The 21562-nt window shown below is 45.6% G+C and overlaps 1 protein-coding gene across 1 annotated transcript in view; it reads left to right on the forward strand.

Annotated features, from left to right (window-relative positions):
• Window positions 1-21562, forward strand: part of VPS41 (VPS41 subunit of HOPS complex) — a 449214-nt gene that overhangs the window by 327773 nt on the left and 99879 nt on the right. Inside the window, exons 20-21 of the mRNA XM_030203975.1 lie at window positions 17887-17928; window positions 19714-19764. Coding sequence (XP_030059835.1) covers window positions 17887-17928; window positions 19714-19764 — 93 coding nt within the window. The remainder of the gene's footprint in view (window positions 1-17886; window positions 17929-19713; window positions 19765-21562) is intronic.

A 21562-nucleotide genomic window follows, 5' to 3' on the forward strand; every position in this document is an offset into this window, starting at 1 on the left:
GGCTCTGGTCTCCTGCAGAGGCAAAGTGGTCTATCAACCTCCTGGAACTCAGAGCCATTCGGTTGGCGCTTTTGGAGTTCATCCCGGTACTGGCGTTGAAGCCAGTGCGGGTCCTGTCGGACAATGCCACGGCTGTGGCCTATGTCAACCGCCAGGGAGGTACCAAGAGCGCCCCTCTAGCCAAGGAGGCCATGAATCTATGCCAGTGGGCGGAAGCGAACCTGGAACAGCTGTCAGCGGCCCACATTGCCGGAGTCATGAATGTCAAGGCGGACTTTCTCAGTCGCCATACCTTGGAGCCCGGAGAGTGGCAGCTATCTGCTCAGGCGTTCTTGGACATCACGAAGCGCTGGGGCCAGCCGAGCCTAGATCTGATGACGTCATCGGCCAATTGCCAAGTGCCGCGCTTTTTCAGCAGAGGATGGGACCCTCGATCCCTGGGAGTAGATGCTCTTCTCCAACAGTGGCCGACACAAGAGCTTCTCTATGTGTTCCCGCCCTGGCCCATGTTGGGCAGGGTGCTAGACCGGGTGGCAAAGCATCCAGGCCGGATAATCCTGGTGGGTCCGGATTGGCCCAGACGTCCCTGGTATGCGGACTTGATCAGGCTCTCAGTCGACGATCCTCTGCGGCTGCCAGTGGAGCAGGGCCTGTTACATCAGGGTCCCGTGGTGATGGAGGATCCCTCCCCCTTTGGTCTTACGGCCTGGCTATTGAGCGGCAACGTCTGACAAAGAAGGGCTTCTCAGACAAGGTCATCGCCACTATGCTGAGAGCGAGGAAGCGCTCTACTTCTACGGCTTACGCCAGGGTTTGGCGTACCTTTGCAGCGTGGTGTGAAGCGGGCGCACTTTCTCCCTTCACTGCTCCAATTTCTTCAGTGTTGGCGTTCCTGCAAGAAGGTCTGGAGAAAGGCCTGTCGCTCAGTTCCCTTAAAGTCCAGGTAGCGGCTCTGGCTTGCTTCAGGGGCCGCCTGAAGGGTGCTTCCCTGGCTTTGCAGCCAGATGTGGTGCGCTTTCTCAAGGGAGTTAATCACCTGCGCCCTCCTCGGCACTCTGTGGTGCCTGCGTGGAATCTCAACCTGGTACTAAGAGCTTTGCAGAAGCCGCCTTTTGAACCCTTGTCGAGGGCATCTCTGAAAGACCTGACGTTGAAAGCAGTCTTTTTGGTGGCTATCACTTCAGCCAGAAGAGTTTCCGAGCTCCAGGCACTCTCATGTCGAGAGCCTTTTCTGCAGTTCACTGAGGCAGGAGTGACTATTCGCACAGTGCCTTCCTTCCTGCCCAAGATTGTTTCTCGCTTCCATGTGAATCAGCAGCTCTGTCTCCCTTCCTTTTGTAGGGAGGACTACCCAGAGGAATTCTCTGATCTCAAATATCTGGATGTGAGACGAGTTATCATCAGATACTTGGAAGTGACCAATGATTTCCGGAAATCGGATCATCTGTTTGTCCTGTTTGCAGGTCCTCGTAAGGGTCTGCAGGCTGCTAAGCCTACAGTGGCAAGATGGGTCAAGGAAGCCATTGCAGCGGCTTATGTGGCCGCGGGGAAGGTGCCGCCTATCCAGCTGAAGGCTCACTCCACTAGAGCTCAGGCGGCCTCGATGGCAGAGGCCGGGTCCATCTCCTTGGCAGAGATATGCAAGGCGGCAACTTGGGCATCGGCCCATACATTCTCCAAGCATTACCGCTTGACTGTGGCTGCTCAGGCGGAGGCCCAGTTTGGAGCTTCAGTGTTGAGGTCAGGGATTTCAATGTCCCGCCCTGGGTGAGTACTGCTTCGGTACATCCCACCAGTCTATGGATTGATCAGCATGATGATATGGAAGGTAAAATTGTGTATCATACCTGATAATTTTCTTTCCATTAATCATAGCTGATCAATCCATAGCCCCTCCCAGATATCTGTACTGTTTATATTCTGGTTGAATTTTAGGTTCAAGTTTAGTCTTCAGTTACTTCAGGAGGACTTCGTGTTCAAGTTTTTTCACTTGGATTCTTCAAGAGTTGAGACGAGTTTGTGTTACAGTGAGCTGCTGCATTCCTCTCCCCTCCGTTTTACGGGGCTGGATTGAGACTTAAATTCTGCCGGCGCTCCCTCCCGCTTCGTGCGGCTGTAGGGCAGCTTTGTACCCCTCCCGCTTCGGCGGTGTTAGGGTCAGTCAGCTCCTCCCGCGGTTGCGGTTGCAGGATAAGCCAGATCCCCCCGCATCGGCGGGGTGGTGTCCCTCCCCCGCTCCGCGGGGATGAGCTGGACGGATTCCCCTCCCCCACTTGTGTGGGGATGAGCTGGGTTAATTCCCCTCCCCCGTTTCGGCGGTGGTGAGCTGGGCAGAGTGTCCCTTTGAGGGTGTAATTCTCTAAGTGCTGAGTCCTGCGGATGGAGCTTTGATATCGACATACTGAGGAGTTTCCGGCAGCACATGACCACATATAGGGAGGCAAAAGTTTGCTCTCTATCTCCACCTGCTGGTAGATGGACACAACCCACCAGTCTATGGATTGATCAGCTATGATTAATGGAAAGAAAATTATCAGGTATGATACATAATTTTACCTTCTAAGCTGTTCATCTATAGTAGCCTTGCAGCCTGGAAATAAAATTCATTAGAACAGTGTTTGTTCCAAAGATCCACACATCCTAATGCATAGCATTCAAAGGAAAATAGATATAAATTCTTAGAAAATGAGGGCGAAAAAAGCATGGAATAACTTGGTTGAATAAATGTCTATTCTCCCTTCTGTAGGAATCCTAAATATTGTACTGTAAGCTCTGGTGCAACCAGTCACCTTCAAAAACACATACCAAGCAAATTCGCCTCACCTGTGTTAAATTGTACTATTTACTACATTTATTTATTTAAAAAAAACGTAGTCAGTTTTTTTTTTTTTATTCTTTCTGCTTCCATGTTCACCAAAAAGATGGTAAAACAACGCTGGGACAAAGTTGACAAAAGGTGGAAACCCAAGGAATGGATATACAAGAATTGTAAAGTCTCAAATATCCAAAGTAGAAGGGGTATGACACTACCAATAACCTGCTTAGATCAGGTCATCCTTCCAAACTGGGTGACTGAGGGAGGTGACTAATGAGGCTTCCATGGTCTAATTGTGCCTCTGGCAATGATATTCCAAGCACTCGACAAATCTGCTCTACGTGGTAGGGTGGCAAAAAGGAGGCAACCCAAATCCTTTTTTTGAAGTATGTTAAAGAAAATCCAGGAGATACTGAATTATGTGGTAAAATGTTTTGTAGTCTGAAGAAACTAAAAATACCTAGTGTACCTGAATGCATAGTAACATACATAGTAACATAGTAGATGACGGCAGAAAAAGACCTGCACGGTCCATGCAGTCTACCCAACAAGATAATCTCACATGTGCCATTTTTTGTGTATACCTTACCTTGATTTGTACCTGTCTTTTTCAGGGCACAGACCGTATAAGTCTGCCCCGCCTCCCACCACCGGCTCTGGCACAGACCGTATAAGTCTGCCCAGCATTATCCCCGCCTCCCAACCACCAGCCCCGCCTCCCACCACCGGCTCTGGCACAGACCGTATAAGTCTGCCCAGCACTATCCCCACCTCCCAACCACCAGCCCTGCCTCCCACCACCGGCTAAGCTTCTGGGAATCCCTTCTGAGCAGGATTCCTTTATGTTTATCCCACGCATGTTTGAATTCCGTTACCATTTTCCTCTCCACCACCTCCCGCGGGAGGGCATTCCAAGCATCCACCACTCTCTCCATGAAAAAATACTTCCTGACATTTTTCTTGAGTCTGCCCCCCTTCAATCTCATTTCATGTCCTCTAGTTCTACCGCCTTCCCATCTCCGGAAAAGGTTCGTTTGCGGATTAATACCTTTCAAATATTTGAACGTCTGTATCATATCACCCCTGTTTCTCCTTTCCTCCAGGGTATGTATGTTCAGGTCAACAAGTCTCTCCTCATACGTCTTGCAACGCAAATCCCATACCATTCTCGTAACTTTTCTTTGCACCGCTTCCATTTTTTTAACATCCTTCGCAAGATACGGCCTCCAAAACTGAACACAATACTCCAGGTGGGGCCTCACCAACGTCTTATACAGGGGTATTAAAACCTCTTTTCTTCTGCTGGTCACACCTCTCTCTATACAGTCTAGCAATCTTCTAGCTACGGCCACCACCTTGTCACACTGTTTCGTCGCCTTCAGGTCCTCAGATACTATCACCCCAAGATCCCTCTTCCCGTCCGTACCTATCAGACTCTCACCGCCTAACACATACGTCTCCCGTGGATTTCTACTTCCTAAGTGCATCACTTTGCATTTCTTCGCATTGAATTTTAATTGCCAAACGTTAGACCATTCTTCTAGCTTCTGCAGATCTTTTTTCTTGCTTTCCACTCCCTCCGGGGTGTCCACTCTGTTGTAAATCTTGGTGTCATCCGCAAAAAGGCAAACTTTACCTTGTAACCCTTTGTCAATGTCACTCACAAATATATTGAATAGAATCGGCCCCAGCACCAATCCCTGAGGCACTCCACTACTCACCTTTCCCTCCTTCGAGCGAACTCCATTCACCACCACCCTCTGGCGTCTGCCCGTCATCCAGTTCCTAATCCATTTCATCACTTCGGGTTCTATCTTTAGCCCGTCTAGTTTATTCAAGAGCCTCCTGTGGGGAACCGTGTCAAAAGCTTTGCTGAAATCTAAGTAGATTATATCCATAGCACGTCCTTGATTTAATTCTCTGGTCACCCAGTCAAAGAATTCAATGAGATTTGTTTGGCACGATTTCCCTTTGGTAAAACTATGTTCTCTCGGATCTTGCAACTTATTTGCTTCCAGGAAATTCATTATCCTTTCCTTCAGCATGGCTTCCATTACTTTTCCAATAATTGAAGTGAGGCTTACCGGCCTGTAGTTTTCCAGCTTCTTCCCTATCACCACTTTTGTGAAGAGGGACCACCTCCGCTGTTCTCCAGTCCCACGGAACCTCTCCCGTCTCCAAGGATTTATTAAACAAATCTTTAAGAGGATCCGCCAGAACCTCTCTGAGCTCCCTCAATATCCTGGGGTGGATCCCATCCGGTCCCACTGCTTTGTCCACCTTTAGATTTTGAAGTTGTTCATACACACTCTCTTCCGTGAACGGTGCTATATCCACTCTATTCTCACATGTACTTTTGCCAGTCAATCGTGGTCCTGCTCCAGGATTTTCTTCTACAACTACTACTACTACTACTACTTAGCATTTCTATAGCGCTGCCAGGGTTACGCAGCGCTGTACAAGTTTAGACAAGGGGAAGGACAGTCCCTGCTCAAGAGAGCTTACAATCTAAAGGTAATAAGCTATGAGTCAGTGTAGGTATCAGGAATGGGGAAGGTGGTTAGGCGCCAAAAGCAAGGGAGAAGAGATGGGCCTTGAATAAGGACTTGAAAATGGGCAGGGAGGGTGCACGGCGTATGGGCTCAGGAAGTCTGTTCCAGGCATATGGTGAAGCGAGGCAGAAGGGGCGGAGTCTGGAGTTAGCGGTGGTGGAGAAGGGTACAGATAGGAGTGATTTGTCCTGAGAGCGGAGGTTACGGGTGGGAACATACGGGGAGAGGAGGGTAGAGAGGTAATGGGGGGCTGCAGATTGAGTGCACTTGAAGGTCAATAGGAGAAGCTTGAATTGTATACGGTAGCGGATCGGGAGCCAGTGAAGCGACTTGAGGAGAGGGGTGATATATCGGTTCATGTGGTAGATAAGACGTGCGGCGGTGTTTTGAACAGATTGAAGGGGGGATAGGTGGCTAAGTGGGAGGCCAGCGAGGAGAAGATTGCAATAGTCAAGACGAGAGGTAACGAGCGAGTGGACGAGGGTTCGGGTGGTCTGTTCAGAAAGGAATGGGCGAATTTTGCTAATATTATAGAGGAAGAAGTGACAGGTCTTAGCTGTCTGCTGGTTATGGGCAGAGAAGGAGAGGGAGGAATCGAAAATAACTCCAAGATTGCAGGCTGAAGAGACGGGGAGGATGAGGGCGTTGTCAACAGAGACGGAAAGTGGGGGAAGAGGAGAAGAGGGTTTGGGTGGAAAGACGAGGAGCTCAGTCTTAGCCATGTTCAGTTTCAGATGCCGGTTGGACATCCAGGCAGCGATGCCGGAAAGGCAGGCCGAAACATTGGCCTGGGTTTCGACTGTGATGTTGGGAGTGGAGAGGTAAAGCTGGGTGTCATCAGCATAGAGATGGTACTGGAATCCATGTGATGAGATCAACGAACCCAGGGAAGAGGTGTATATCGAGAAAAGAAGCGGTCCAAGGACAGATCCTTGAGGGACCCCGACAGAGAGCGGGACGGGGGTGGAAGAAGAGCCATTAGAAAATACTCTGAAGGTGCGTTGGGAAAGATACGAGGAGAACCAGGAAAGGACGGAGCCCGGGAATCCAAATGAGGACAGTGTGTCGAGAAGTAACTTATGATTGACGGTGTCAAAGGTGGCAGATAGGTCGAGGAGGATGAGAATGGAATAGTGACCTTTGGATTTGGCAAGGAACAGGTCATTGCAGACTTTAGAGAGTGCTGTTTCTGTTGAGTGTAGTGGGCGAAAGCCGGATTGAAGCGGGTCGAGGACGGCCTGAGAGGAGAGGAAGTCAAGGCAGCGGCTGTGGACAGCACGTTCAAGTAATTTGGAGAGGAAGGGTAGAAGAGAGATGGGGCGGTAGTTGGAGGGACAGGTGGGGTCAAGTGAAAACAGAACAAAAGTATCTATTTAGCAAATTTGCTTTTTCTTCATCATTATTTATATAGTGGTTCTCGGCATCTTTCAGTCTCACAATTCCCTTTTTAGTCTTCCTCCTTTCACTAATATACCTGAAGAAATTTTTGTCACCCCTCCTTACATTTCTAGCCATTTGTTCTTCCGCTTGCGCTTTCGCCAGAAGTATCTCTCTCTTGGCTTCTTTCAGTTTCATCCAGTATTCCTCCCCGTGTTCCACTTCTTGAGTCTTTCTGTATTTCAGGAACGCCAACTCTTTAGCCTTTAATTTCTCAGCCACTTGTTTGGAGAACCATATTGGTTTCCTTTTTCTCTTGCTTTTATTTACTTTCTTTACATAAAGGTTTGTGGCCCTATTTATAGCTTCTTTCAGCTTGGACCACTGTCCTTCCACTTCTCGTTCATCCTCCCATCCCATCAGCTCCTTCCTCAGGTATTCCCCCATTTTACTAAAGTCAGCATGCTTGAAATCCAGGACTTTGTGATTTTTGAGTGACCGCCCTCCACTTCAGCTGTCATATCAAACCAAATCGTTTGATGGTCACTTGCGCCCAGGTGGGCACCCACTCGGACATTTGACACACTATCCCCATTTGTGAGCACCAGATCCAGCGTCGCTCCCTCCCTCGTGGGTTTTGTCACCATTTGTCTGAGCAGAACACTTTGAAAAGCATCCACGATCTCTCTACTTCTTTCCGATCCTGCAGACGGAACTTTCCAATCTAGATCTGGCAGATTGAAATCTCCCAGCAACAGTACCTCTGTCTTCTTTCCCAACTTTTGGATATCTGTGATCAGATCTTTATCTAGATCCTCCAATTGTGTCGGAGGTCTGTAGACAACACCCACGTGTATAGAGGTTTTATCATCTCTTTTTAAGGTGATCCATATCGCTTCTTCCTTTCCCCAGGTCCCTGACATTTCTGTTGCCTCGATACCATTTCTCACATACAGAGCTACTCCTCCACATTTTCGACCCTCTCTATCCTTCCCAAATAGATTATAGCCCGGTATGTCTGCCATTTAGCCACGTCTCCGTGATTGCAACAATGTCTAAGTCTGCCTCCAACATCAGGGCTTGAAGGTCATGAAGTTTATTGCTTAGACTGCGAGCATTTGTGGTCATCGCTTTCCATCTATATTTTCTGGTACGTTTGCTGCAGACACAACAAAGCACATCACCTAACATTGTCGTGTCAGCATCAGGGTAGAAGGGAAAATGAATGGAGAAAAGTAAGGACCTTGAGGAAAAGTTGCTCTCTGCAAGAAAGCTGAAACTGGGATCGAAGTTCATCTGTAAGCATGGCAGTGACCTGAAGCCCAAATTCAAAGCTGCACTGGAGTGAATAAGGAGCAAAAATATAAATGACCTCGCGTGTCCTATTCAGAGCTCCAACTTCAATCCAGTCAAAAGTTTGTGACATGACTTGAAGATTGTTGCACATCAGCGCACCCCTAAGAACTCAACAGCCTGAATAGTTTTGACTGATACTGGCAGATTCAGGTTTACAAAGTTAGTAGAGACCCTAAGTCAACAGACTCTCAGCTGTAATCTGTGCCAAAAGTGCTTTCACCAAATATTGACTCTGGGGAGAGGTGAGAACATGGAAACTTATCCAGTTATTGCTTTTCAGTTTTGTTATTTGGGTATATGCTTTGCCTCCCAAACAAAACATGTTTTCTTCTAGAAGGATGTGGTGTGTAGTGTGTTGATGAGTGGGGGGAAAAATCATCATTTAAATGCATGTACATCTGGCACACCAACACAACAAAATATAAAAATTTCCTGTGGTGTCAACTCTATATAGCCACTGTTGGTTTTCTGCAAATCAATTTGTAGTTGTGTCTTGGTTTTCATGTCACTACTGTGAAGCATCAACTGTTTCACTCTTAAAGTAAATGTGCTCTTCTAGTTGTCTAGGATGGGAAACAGGGGCATGTGCGCTATAGAAATGATAAGTAGTAGTAGTAGCATTGTATTTATTTATTAATATTGGGTGGTACTTTAGATAACTTTTTAACTTTTGACTCGTATATCTCTAATGAAATTGTTCTTTGTCTTAAAACAACTTTGGGCAATTCACCCTCTTGGATCAGAGAGCCTTATCCCTTCTACTGCAGTCTCTGGTCTTTTCACACCTTGATTATTATAGTTCACTATATCAAGAATTGAAATTTCCCATCTTAGAAGAATACAGCTAATCCAAAACATCTATGTAAAATTGTTTTCTCCGAGGACAAGCAGGCCGTTATATTCTCACAGCTGGGTGATGTCGTCTGAAGGAGGCCGCTGCAGTCGCTGACTAGCGAGATAGACATTTCTAGCATCACATGCATTGGTGCTTTCCTGCCCGATGCGCAAGCACGGGTCCCTCAGTCTTCATTTTTCTGTGGAGCAGGGAGGACGCATCTTTGTATTCTCCACAAGTGCAGTTTGTGCTTTTTTTCTTGTCTCTTCCCATGCAGGTTTTCAAATCCTTTGGGATTTTTCCTTTAATTTTACCCTTTCTTCAGGTTTCCCTTTTAATTTCTTTTAGTTTTCAGCCTTTAAAGTTTTTCCTTTATTTTTCATGTATTGCTAGGCCCTTTTTAGGCCGGATCCCCGACCATGATTTGAACTCTGCCCCTTTTTGGGTTCAAGATTGAGGAGTTTAATTTGGCCGTGATTTTTTCCTCAATGTCCAAAAGCACCCTCAGTGGCTTCAAAAAGTGCGCCCAATGTAATTGAGTGATTTCCATGATGGACCCGCACAACTGGTGCATTGGGTGCCTTGACCATGAGCTTAACTCTTGTTCTCTCTGTTTGCAAATGCAGCTGAGGGCACAGAGGGCGCTGCAGGTTCAACAGGAAAAGCTGTTTTGGCTCCTCAAAACATATAAAAATGTAGGCAGATAGACTATATGGCCTATCCAGTCTGCCCATCCATGCCATCTGCCCTCCCGATTACTTCCTTAGAGATCCTATGTACTTGTCCCAAGCTTTCTCGAATTCAAATACTGTTTTCATTTCCACCACTTCTACTGGCAGGCCAGGCCGTTCCACGAATTTATCCTTTCCATGAAGAATTATTTCCTCAGGTTACTTCTATCCCCTTTCACCTTCATCTTATGCACCCTCGTTCCAGAGATTCCTTTTAATTAAAAGAGACTCGCCTCGTGCATTTATGCCACATGGGTATTTAAATGTCTCTATCATATCTCCCTCTCCCACCTTTCTTCCAAAGTATGCATATTGAGATTTTTAAGTCTGTCTTCATATTCTTTATGATGCAGACTACTGACCATTTTAGTAGCCACCCTGTGGACCCACTCCACTTAGTGCACGCAGATGGCAAAACTAATGCAGTATGCTATAACATGTCCTGCATTAGGCTTTTTTTCCTATATTAAGCATGTGTTAGTGCACAGCTTAGTAGAAGTGCCCCTAAATGCACTAAAGAATAAAAAGTCAAGTAAAAGTACATCACTAGGATTAGTTATATATAAGCATACATTCAAATGTTTCTCTCCAAATCAGTTTTAATTTCAAGTGGACACAGTGTTCCTTAGTTATTTTAGCTATTTAGGTTTCCTTTTTCTTTTTGTTGTCTTTTGGAGCCAGAAACAATTTCAAATTGCTTCATGTGTTAAAGTTATGTAGCCCGGAATTTACTTGTACAGATACCATTTTAAGTAGTGTACATTTTATAAAGAAAGAGAACCATATGCAATGTTCTTTAGCATTTTTTAACTGTGCAGTTTTTGTTGTTGCTGCTCTTTGGAGCTAGAAATGATTTAAAACTGCTTCATGTTTTCAAGTTATGGACACAGTTTCTTTTAATATTTTTAATAACTCGAAATGTGCTTGCACAGACATAGTTTTAATAAGCTGTCGCAAAGCAGCAAGCATTTAATAAAGAATGCCACAGACATTAAGTTTAATATCCCTTTTCCACTTATGATGAAAGACTCAGAATGCTTGGCATTGTTTTTGCTCATAATTCATATTTTAATTCTAAAATGACTCATTTATTTACCTTCCTATTTACTGAGCCGCGTGGCAATGTCGACACAGCTCATTCAAAGTGAATGGGCTGTGTCGGTATTACCGCACCGACAGCCACTAGCGCGGCTTAGTAAACAGGGGAGTTAGTTTCCCAAAAAGGTTTTTCTGTGTTTCATTTCTGAAGGGGGCTTTTAGCTTTAAATTATGAATCCTTAGATATTCCTGAAGAATGTTTGATTTCTATTGTGTATATTTATTCTCTTAGGCTTATGTTACCTTTTACTAGACTGACCATTGAAAAGTGGAGAACAGACATACTATTCTGCAGCTTGTACATTACATTTCTGAGGACAGGCAGGCCTTCATATTCTCACAGATGAGTGACATCATCCGATGGAGCCCGGAGCGGAAGCTGACTAGCTCTGTGTGTGTTTTCTAGTAGCACCACCCCATGTCCGGGTGCCTTCCCGCCTGATGTGTGAGTTGCCATCACCTCAATCTTTGCTTTTCCACAGAGCCAAGAGGACCAGTCTTCTCTTCGTGGTGTGCTTGTGTTTTCAAAGTGCCTTCCCATGCGGTTCCTTACTGTGATTTTTTTTCTTATTTTTGCTAGTTTTACTAGTTCTTTTATTCATTCCCTGTTTCCTTCTGATTTCTTAGTTTTTTGTGGCATTTGTAAGCAATACAAAGGCATTATAACATCCTCATATTTGTTTTCCATTCCGTTCCTAATAATACCCAACATTCTATTTGCTTTCTTAGCTGCATCAGCACACTGAGCAGAAGGTTTCAACGTATCATCAACGACGACACCTAGATCCCTTTCTTCGTCTGTGACTCCTAACGTGGAACCTTGCATGACGTAGCTATAATTCGGGTTCCTCTATCCCACATGCATCACTTTGCACTTGCTCACATTAAACATCATCTGCCATTTAGATTCCCAGTCTCGTAAGGTCCGCTTGTAATTTTTCACAATCCTCCCACGATTTAACGACTTTGAATAATTTTGTGTCATCAGCAAATTTAATTACCTCACTAGTTACTCCCATCTCTAGGTCATTTATAAATATGTTAAAAAGCAGGTGTCCCAGCACGGACCCCTGGGGAACCCCACTAACTGCCCTTCTCCATTGAGAATACTGACCATTTAACCCTACTCTCTGTTTTCTATCTTTTAACCAGTTTTTAATCCACAATAGAACACTACCTCCTATCCCATGGCTCTCCAATTTCCTCTGGAGTCTTTCATTAGGTACTTTGTCAAACGCCTTCTGAAAATCCAGATACACAGTATCAACCAGCTCACCTTTATCCACATGTTTGTTCACTCCTTCAAAGAAATGTAGTAGATTAGTGAGGCAAGATTTCCCTTCACTAAATCCATGTTGACTTTTAGGCTTATTTTCGAAAGTGATCGCCGGCGATCTTCCAACATAAATCGGGAGATGGCCGGCAATCTCGCAAAAGCGGCGAAATCGGTATAATCAAAAGCTGCTTTTTTTGACACCATCGCCGCTTTCCCATCGCCGAGCCGGCGAAAGTTCAAGGGGGCGTGTCGGCAACGTAGCGAAGGCGGGCATGGGCGTGGCTATCAGATGGCCAGCTTTCGCGGATAATGGGAAAAAAGCGGCGTTAATCAGTATTTTGCCGGGTTTACTTGGTCCTTTTATTTTCACGACCAAGCCTCAGCATGGCTATCAGATGGCCAGCTTTCGCGGATAATGGGAAAAAAAAAGCGGTGTTAATCAGTATTTCGCCGGGTTTACTTGGTCCTTTCATTTTCACGACCAAACCTCAAAAAGGTGCCCCAACTCACCAGATGACCACCGGAGGGAATGGGGGATGACCTCCCCGTACTCCCCCAATGGTCACCAACCCCCTCCCACACTAAAAAATTTAAAACAAAAACCTTTTTTTGCCAGCCTGTATGCCAGCCTCAAATGTCATACCCAGCTCCCTGACAGCAGTATGCAAGTTCCTGGAGCAGTTTTTAATGGGTGCAGTGCACTTCAGGCAGGCAGACCCAGGTCCATCCCCCCCTACCTGTTACACTTGTGGTGCTAAGTGTTGAGCCCTCCAAACCCCCCCAAAACCCACTGTACCCAAATGTAGGTGCGGGATTTGGGGGGCTCAGCACCCAAGGTAAGGGAGCTATGCACCTGGAAGCTATTTGTGTATTTTTAAAACATTTTTAGAAGTGCCCCCTAGGGTGCACGGTTGGTGTCCTGGCATGTGAGGGGGGGACCAGTGCACTACAAATGCTGGCTCCTCCCATGACCAAATGCCTTGGATTTTGCCAGATTTGAGATGGCCGGCATTTTTTTCCATTATCGCTGAAAAACAAAACCGGTCATCTCAAACCCGGCGAACTCTGACATTTGGCCGGTCCAAACTGTATTATCGAAAGAAAAGATGACCGGCCATCTTTTTCGATAATACGGTTCCGGCCAGCTGTTGTGTCACCGCCAAAATAGATCGCCGGCACCGTTCGATTATTCCCCTCTTTGTCTCATTAATCCATGCTTTTGAATATGCTCTGTAATTTTGTTCTTAATAATAGTCTCTACCATTTTGCCCAGCTCCGACGTCAGACTCACCGGTCTATAATTTCCCATATCTCCTGTGGAACCTTTTTTAAAAATCGGCTTTACATTGGCCACCCTCCAATCTTCTGGTACCACGCTCGATTTTACTAACAATAGCTCTGCAAGCTCATTTTTCAGTTCTGTCAGTACTCTGGGATGAATACCATCTGGTCCAGGAGATTTGCTACTCTTCAGTTTGTAGAACTGCCCCATTACATCCTCCAGGTTTACAGAGAATTCATTAAGTTTCTCTGACTCGTCAGCTTCGAATACCATTTCTGGCACCAGTATCCCAACCAAATCTTCCTCTGTGAAGACTGAAGCAAAGAATTTAATCTCTCCGCTACGGCTTTCTCTTCCCTGATTGCCCCTGTTACTCCTCGGTCATCTAGCGGTCCAGCCGATTCTTTTGCTGACTTCCTGCTTTTAATATACCTAAAACAAATTTTACTATGTGTTTTTGCCTCCAACGCAATCTTTTTTTCGACGTCCCTCTTGGCCTTCCTTATCAGTGCTTTGCATTTGACTTGACATTCCTTATGCTGAGCAGGTCACTGGTCTGCTCAGGAGTCTCAGCTTCACATCAGTCTCTTGGAGCTGAGGGCCTTCTCAAATGTGCTTAAAGTTTTCAGAGATTGGCTAATATACCAAACTGTTCTCATCCAAACAATCAAGTTGTGATGTACTGTGTCAACAAGCAGGGAGGCAAGAGATCATACCTCTTATGTCATGAAGCAGTCAAAGCATGGTACTCAAGGCCGCATACCTGGCAGGGAAAGACAACAATCTAGCAGACAGACTGTGCAAGTTAATGCAACCGCATGAGTGGTCTCTCAATGTGGGTGTTACCCGGGTGATCTTTTGAACATGGGGCACCCCATCAGTGGATCTTTATGCCACTGATCTCAACAGCAATTTCCCTTAGTTCTGTTCCAGACTGGGATCACACAGCAGGGTACTGTCAGATGCCTTTTTCCTTGACTAGGGGGAGGAGTAGCCTAGTGGTTAGTGCAGTGGACCTTGATCCTGGGGAACTGAGTTCGATTCCCACTGCAGCTCCTTGTGACTCTGGGCAAGTCACTTAACCCTCCATTGCCCCTGGTACAAAATAAGTACCGGAATATATGTAAACCGCTTTGAATGCAGTTGCAAAAGCCTCAGAAAGGCAGTATATCAAGTCCCATTTCCCTTCCCTTTTGTATGCATATCCTCTCATACTTCTCTTGAGAAAGACTTTGCTGAAAATCATTTAGGACCGGGGAACCATGATCCTCATTGTGCCCTCTACTTCTGGAGGTAACCACAGAAGATCTGTGGAGACTAGACTGCTTGTTGAGAATTTAGAGATTGCATCCTTTCAACTGCATGAGGGTGTCTCCCGGGTCCTGCTTGCTTCCAGGAAAGATTCTACTAAGAGGTCAAGTGGAACAAGATTGCCATCTAATGTGACAGCAAGACCCTAGATCCTTTTTCCTGCCCTACACAAAAACTGCTTGACTATCTTCCACACCTTTCAGAGTCTGGTTTGAAAACCAAATCCATAAGGGTTCATGTTGGTGCAGTTGGCGCTTACTGTTACCATGTAAAGGATAAGTCCATCTCTGTTCAGCCCCTGGTTGTTCACTTTATGAGAGGTTTGCCTTTGACAAATTCCCCATTCAAACTTCCAAAAGTGTCATGGGACCTCAGAGTCGTCCTCACTCAGCTGATGAAACCACCTTTTGAGTTGATTGGCACTTGCCACCTGAAGTTCCTGACCTGGAAAGTTTTTTGTTTTTGGTGGTGGTCATTGCAGCACGCAGGGTCAGTGAGCTTCAGGTCCTAGTAGCTGATCCACATTATACAAGTTTTCTTCATAATAGAGAGGTTCTCAGTACCCATCCTGTTCCTTCCTAAGGTGATGGCGGAATTCCATCTTATCCAGTCAGTCATTCTACCACCATTCTTCCCAAAACTTCTTGCCCATTCTGGTGAAATCACACTGCACACTTTGGACTGCAAGCAAGCCTTAGCTTTCTATCTGGAGCAGACTAAACTCATTAGACAGTCCACCCAACTTTTTGTTTCGTTTGACCCAAACAGGATGAGGACAGCCATGAGTAAAGGCACTTTATCCAGTTGGCTAGCAAATTGCATCTCCTTCACTTATGGCTAGGCCAGCTGATTCTGGAGGATCATGTCACGGCTCACAATGGCGAGCCATGGCTGTGTTGGTAGCCCATTTGATGTTAGCCTCCATTGAGGAGATTTGCAAAGCTGCAATGTGGTCTTCAGTCCACACGTTCACATTTCATTGCTGCCTTGAGCAGGATTCTGAGTGTGACAGCTGTTTCCATCAGACAGTTCTGAAGAATGTATTTGGGGTCTAGAATCCAATTCTACCCTCCTAGGCTCATTTTCTTCTGTTCCAGGCTGCACCTCCATTGTAGACATGTCTTACAAGTTTTGTTTAATTGGTTTCTTATTGGCCTTTCCTGTTGCAAATCACTTTTGACCATTGTTTGATGTTTTCTGTGATCCTAGTAGCTATGGATTCCCAATCTGTGGTAAATGCTACTACTACTACTACTACTACTATTTAGCATTTCTATAGCGCTACAAAGCGTACGCAGCGCTGCACAAACATAGAAGAAAGACAGTCTCTGCTCAAAGAGCTTACAATCTAATAGACAAAAAATAAATAAAGTAAGCAAATCAAATCAATTAATGTGAACGGGAAGGAAGAGAGGAGGGTAGGTGGAGGCGAGTGGTTACAAGTGGTTACGAGTCAAAAGCAATGTTAAAGAGGTGGGCTTTCAGTCTAGATTTAAAGGTGGCCAAGGATGGGGCAAGACGTAGGGGCTCAGGAAGTTTATTCCAGGCGTAGGGTGCAGCGAGACAAAAGGCGCGAAGTCTGGAGTTGGCAGTAGTGGAGAAGGGAACAGATAAGAAGGATTATCCATGGAGCGGAGTGCACGGGAAGGGGTGTAGGGATGGACGAGTGTGGAGAGATACTGGGGAGCAGCAGAGTGAGTACATTTATAGGTTAGTAGAAGAAGTTTGAACAGGATGCGAAAATGGATAGGGAGCCAGTGAAGGGTCTTGAGGAGAGGGGTAGTATGAGTAAAGCGACCCTGGCGGAAGATGAGACGGGCAGCAGAGTTTTGAACCGACTGGAGAGGGGAGAGGTGACTAAGTGAGAGGCCAGCAAGAAGCAGATTGCAGTAGTCTAAACGAGAGGTGACAAGGGTGTGGATGAGGGTTGTGGTAGAGTGCTCGGAAAGAAAGGGGCGGATTTTACGGATGTTGTAAAGAAAGAAACGACAGGTCTTGGCAATCTGCTGGATATGAGCAGAGAAGGAGAGAGAAGAGTCAAAGAGGACCCCAAGGTTTCGAGCTGAGGAGACAGGGAGAATGAGAGAGCCATCAACAGAAATAGAAAACGGGGGGAGCGGGGAGGTGGGTTTGGGGGGGAAAATGAGAAGCTCGGTTTTGGTCATATTTAATTTCAGGTGGCGTTGAGACATCCAGACAGCAATGTCAGACAAGCACGCTGAAACTTTGGTTTGGATGCAAGGTGAGATATCAGGGGTAGAAAGGTAGATTTGGGAGTCATCAGCATAGAGATGGTAGGAAAAGCCATGAGATGAGATTAATGAACCAAGGGAAGAAGTGTAGATAGAAAAGAGGAGGGGACCAAGAACAGAACCCTGAGGTACGCCGACAGGCAGAGGGATAGAAGTAGAAGAGGATCCACCAGAGTGAACACTAAAGGTGCGGAGGGAGAGGTAGGAAGAGAACCAGGAAAGGACAGAGCCCTGGAATCCAAGTGAGGACAGGATATCGAGAAGTATGCTGTGATCGACAGTGTCAAAAGCAGCGGAAAGATCGAGAAGAATGAGGATGGAATATTGACCTCTGGATTTAGCCAGTAATAGGTCATTGGAGACTTTAGTAAGCGCAGTTTCGGTTGAGTGGAGAGGGCGAAAACCAGATTGTAGTGGGTCAAGAATAGCAATGCTGTCCTGCGTTTCCTCGGAGAAAGCGAAGTTACTCACCTATAGCAGATGTTCTCTTAGGATAGTAGGACACATATTACCACAGACCCTCCCACATCCCCTAAGAATTGTATTCTTCAAGAGTTTGAAGTCAACTGCTGGTCCCGAATGACATAGGAGGGAAGGCACTCATGCAGGCACAGCTGGAGCTCTAAAAGCTTCTAGAAGGTTTAAAACACTGGGCAGCATCCACACCAGGATTCTGTCAGTTACTTCAACCACTCTCTTATAATGTATACTGCTGTCCTTGGAGAACACCTGCTACAGGATACATCGCCATATTTCAGATGTTACTGATATTCAGCACTGGATAACTTTATCCATTTGAGGAGTACAACTGTCTAGCTTAAATGGATAGCACAGTTGAAAATCTGCATAAAGATAAATGGATGTCATCCTCTTATCTTTATGTGGTGACAACTACCCTACTGAACATTGGCCTCAGTATTTGTAAAAGATTGCTTTATTTTTCAAATTTTCTATCTTCCTAAAGTCATTTGTATAACTCTTTATTCAATTATTTGTTTCAGAAAGCAGTGGACATGCTGTTAGACAATGAGGATAAGATTTCGGTGAGTATTCAGTCACTAAAAGCTAATGTAATACTTGTGGAACACTTTCTAAATTCTTATTTCTATCGTATTTGTTTTTGCTCCCTTTTTCTACTATGTGGTAACAGCAGTTAGTGTATCTGGGTTTAAAAAAGGTTTGGACAAATTCCTGGAGGAAATGTCCATAGTGTGCTATTGAGACAGACATGGGAAGCAACTGCTTGCCCTGGGATTTGTAGTATGGAATGTTGCCACGATTTGGGTTTCTGCCAGGTACTTGTGACCTGGCTTGGCCACTGTTTGTAAAACAGGATACTGGGCTAGATGGACCATTGGTCTGACCCAGTATGGCTACTCTTATGTTCTTATGTTAAATAAAGGTCAGTAAGCAAGACACAGATGCTGTTTTTACCTCCATCAGTCTAATACATTTGTGATTAGATTTTAAGTGTTAGTTGACATGAAGACAGGGCAAACCAGCAAACTGACCCCCCCCCCCCCCCACACACACACACACACACACACAGAAACTAGTGGCTTCTAACCATTTTCTCCTGTGCATCCCTTCCACTTTGGCTAGGGCTGAATGAGCAGCTGTAATGAGAAAACACATGACCAGTGGCATAGCTACCACTGAGCAAGCCTGACAGTTAGGGACCACCCAGTGCTGGACACATTTAAGTACCTTATCTCCTGCTGCTGAGGTGGGTCTAATTCTTTTCATAAGAGTCAAACAGCTCATACTGTGAGACTTGGGCTTCAACAGTAAGAGATGTGCTTACTTGCTGCTTCTGCTGCCATTCTGCATGCAGAATTGAAGCATGGGAATCAAGAGGTAGCGTGACACTGTTGGGGCTAAGTGCTTTTTCACCGCCTCCCAGTACCCCAGACTCCCCCCCCCCACACACACACACATTAAATGTGCATTCAACATCCTGTTCCTTGGTTCTTGGCAGACAGACATTATGTGTGTGTACACACACCATGTCTGACACCCCCCCCCCCCCACTGCATCACAGTCCCAGGCATCATATTCCCACACCCCTGACCAAAAAAGCCCTTGTTCACCCACCTCAGATCTCACCCATATCAGACACCCCTTCCACACCCTTAGTGTGTTACATACACCCACTGCCCCACACTTCTACCCCCAATATCCATTTACACATCTTATTTTTCTTTTGTTTTGTTTCTATTTTATTAACCTTTGAAGTGGACTAACATGGCAACTACACTACTTTATTCTTACATATGCTCTACTAGAGCTGTACCAAATAGCATATTTTACTATTCAGCTGAATATGGATAGTAAAAATGTTATTCGGACAAATACGAATATTGAATACGAATAATGGGCATTGAGCGTTTAACATAACAAATAATAAAAGAAGCAACATGAAATCAGAGATCAAGTATTTATTTCAGCAGGAATTAACACAATAGAGCCTCAGATTATTTGTATTCGAATTTAAATCACTATTCGGCCAAATACGATATATTCGGGGCTAAATCGAATACAAGTATTTTGTACAGCCCTACTCCTCTCCTCTGCTTCTCAGCTGGCCCCCTCTGGGCAATGTTGTGTTAATGGGGACCATCTTTATTTTCCACCAGGGGTCCATTCAGTCCTAGATCTTCCACCACACGTGACAATAGTAAGAAAATTAAAACAAAATATTTTGTTAATGTCCTAGGGTGTGACAGGGATTTTTTAAATTGTGTTTTAGCTGTGCATACATTGAGGAGTTCATTCCAATTCAGGCAGACATTTAATTTATATTTTTCTCTGATTTCTTCTGTGTTTAGACTGAAAAAGTTGTGGAAGAATTAGAAAACCGGCCTGAATTACAGCACCTGGTAAATATAATAAGACTGAGAGACACCTGCTTATGGGTGCTAAGCATGAACTTATCTTTCATAGTGAGAGAAGTGTCATTATTTAAGAACAGTAAACAATTGCAGCTATGCAGAGAAAAGCTGTGGGAGCACTACCTACAGTAGGTGAAGACGGTATCAGGCAAGTTCCCACCTGGACAGTTCCCACCCACCACTTCCCCACAGGACAGTTCCCACCTAGTTCTATTCCCACCGGGACAATTCCCACTCGGTCATTTTCCACCCATTATATCCTTTTTTTTAACCTTATCGTCTTTCCTGTTCATTCTGCTAGTGCAGCTTTATCTTCTTTTCTTTTCCCATTAGCCATGTTGGTGCATCACGTTGCGTCGTTGTGCTGTGTGAGGTGCTGCTTTTTTTTTTAGATGGTGATAGGAAGAATGGTCCATCAGGATGGCGCTGTGTTGCGTTGAGAAAGCGGAAAGGTCCCGGAGTTGTGGCACCATGAGGATTGTTTGTGCAGCACCAGCATACGGATGTACACAGAGGAAGTATAATAATTGTCATTTCGAGGAGCTAGCACATGGGCAGCGTTCAGCGTTTCTATTTATTTATTTACTTATTTTGGAGCATTTAAATTTTTTTTTTTTAGTTGTAGGCAGGGTGCAGTTAGGAGGTGTGGGGGGGGGGGGGCAAAGCTGCAACTACTACAAGACATTCTGTAAAGACCCTAGAAGAAGGATGTGAGGCCAGATGGCAGGATGCAATACTGGTAGTAATGCTGCTAGAAATCTTATATAGATACTTCCTGTCACTGGGATGTATCTGGATGTGGGTATAAGCATCCTTTTAAGTCCAGAGAGCTTTGCCCCCCCCCCCCCCCCCAAATGAACTGCATGTCTGGAAGGGGAAAGGGATGTGTAAAAGTTGATGTTTGGGGGGGGGGGGGCTTTGCCCCCAAATGCTCTGGAATGGGAAGGGTAAGGAGATTAATTGTCCTAGTGTGTGTGTGTGTGTTTTGAGTTATTGGTTGGGAATTGTCCTCCCTAGTGTGGTGGGAATTGTCCAGGTGGGAATTGGTGGGTGGGATTTGTCTGATGGGAACTGACCTAGAACCGTGAAGACATGAGCTTTTGAGGTGAGTAAAAAGATTAAGTGGTTTCCACAGTTAATGTAACAACTCATTCCAGAGTTTAGGACTGTGGTCTTTGCTAATTTTTAAGTCAGATCCAAAACAGCTGAAAGAGATCCGACCAATATCTTCCTATTCAGGGGTATGACATTAATCAATGTGTACCAATGACATCCATCTCCATCAATCAGCCTTTGTCTCGAATGCCTACCCTACCTAGGCTTGTGCCATCAGTCTCGTTCTCTCTCTCTCCATCCCTCAAGCAGGTCCAGCATTTCTTCTCCTCCTCCCTCCCTCCCTCCCACCAGGGCCAGCAGCTGTCCTTCTCATCCCTCCCTCTCAGGGCCAGCATCTCATTGTCCTCCCAACCCCCACGGGCTCCAGCATATCTCCTCCTTCCTTCCCTTGCCTTCCTACGTCCAGCAACTCTCATTCTTGCTTCCTTTCCCTTCCTGCCCCCTCCTTCAAGTCCAATAACACTCTTCTCCTCCCCACTCCCAGCCAGATCCAGCACTGTCATCTGTCAAAAATGGTGATATCTGACCCCCGGTGTTCCTTATTTGGCTGACTGAAATACACTGCTAGCGGTTAGGTGCTACCATTTTGAAAGATGCAATGCTGGACACAGGAGTGATAGAAGTAGGTAGGAAGTTGGGAGGTAAGAAGGATATCCAGAGAGTGGGGAAG

Source organism: Microcaecilia unicolor, chromosome 1 (assembly GCF_901765095.1).
Source record: "Microcaecilia unicolor chromosome 1, aMicUni1.1, whole genome shotgun sequence".
NCBI lineage: Eukaryota > Metazoa > Chordata > Amphibia > Gymnophiona > Siphonopidae > Microcaecilia > Microcaecilia unicolor.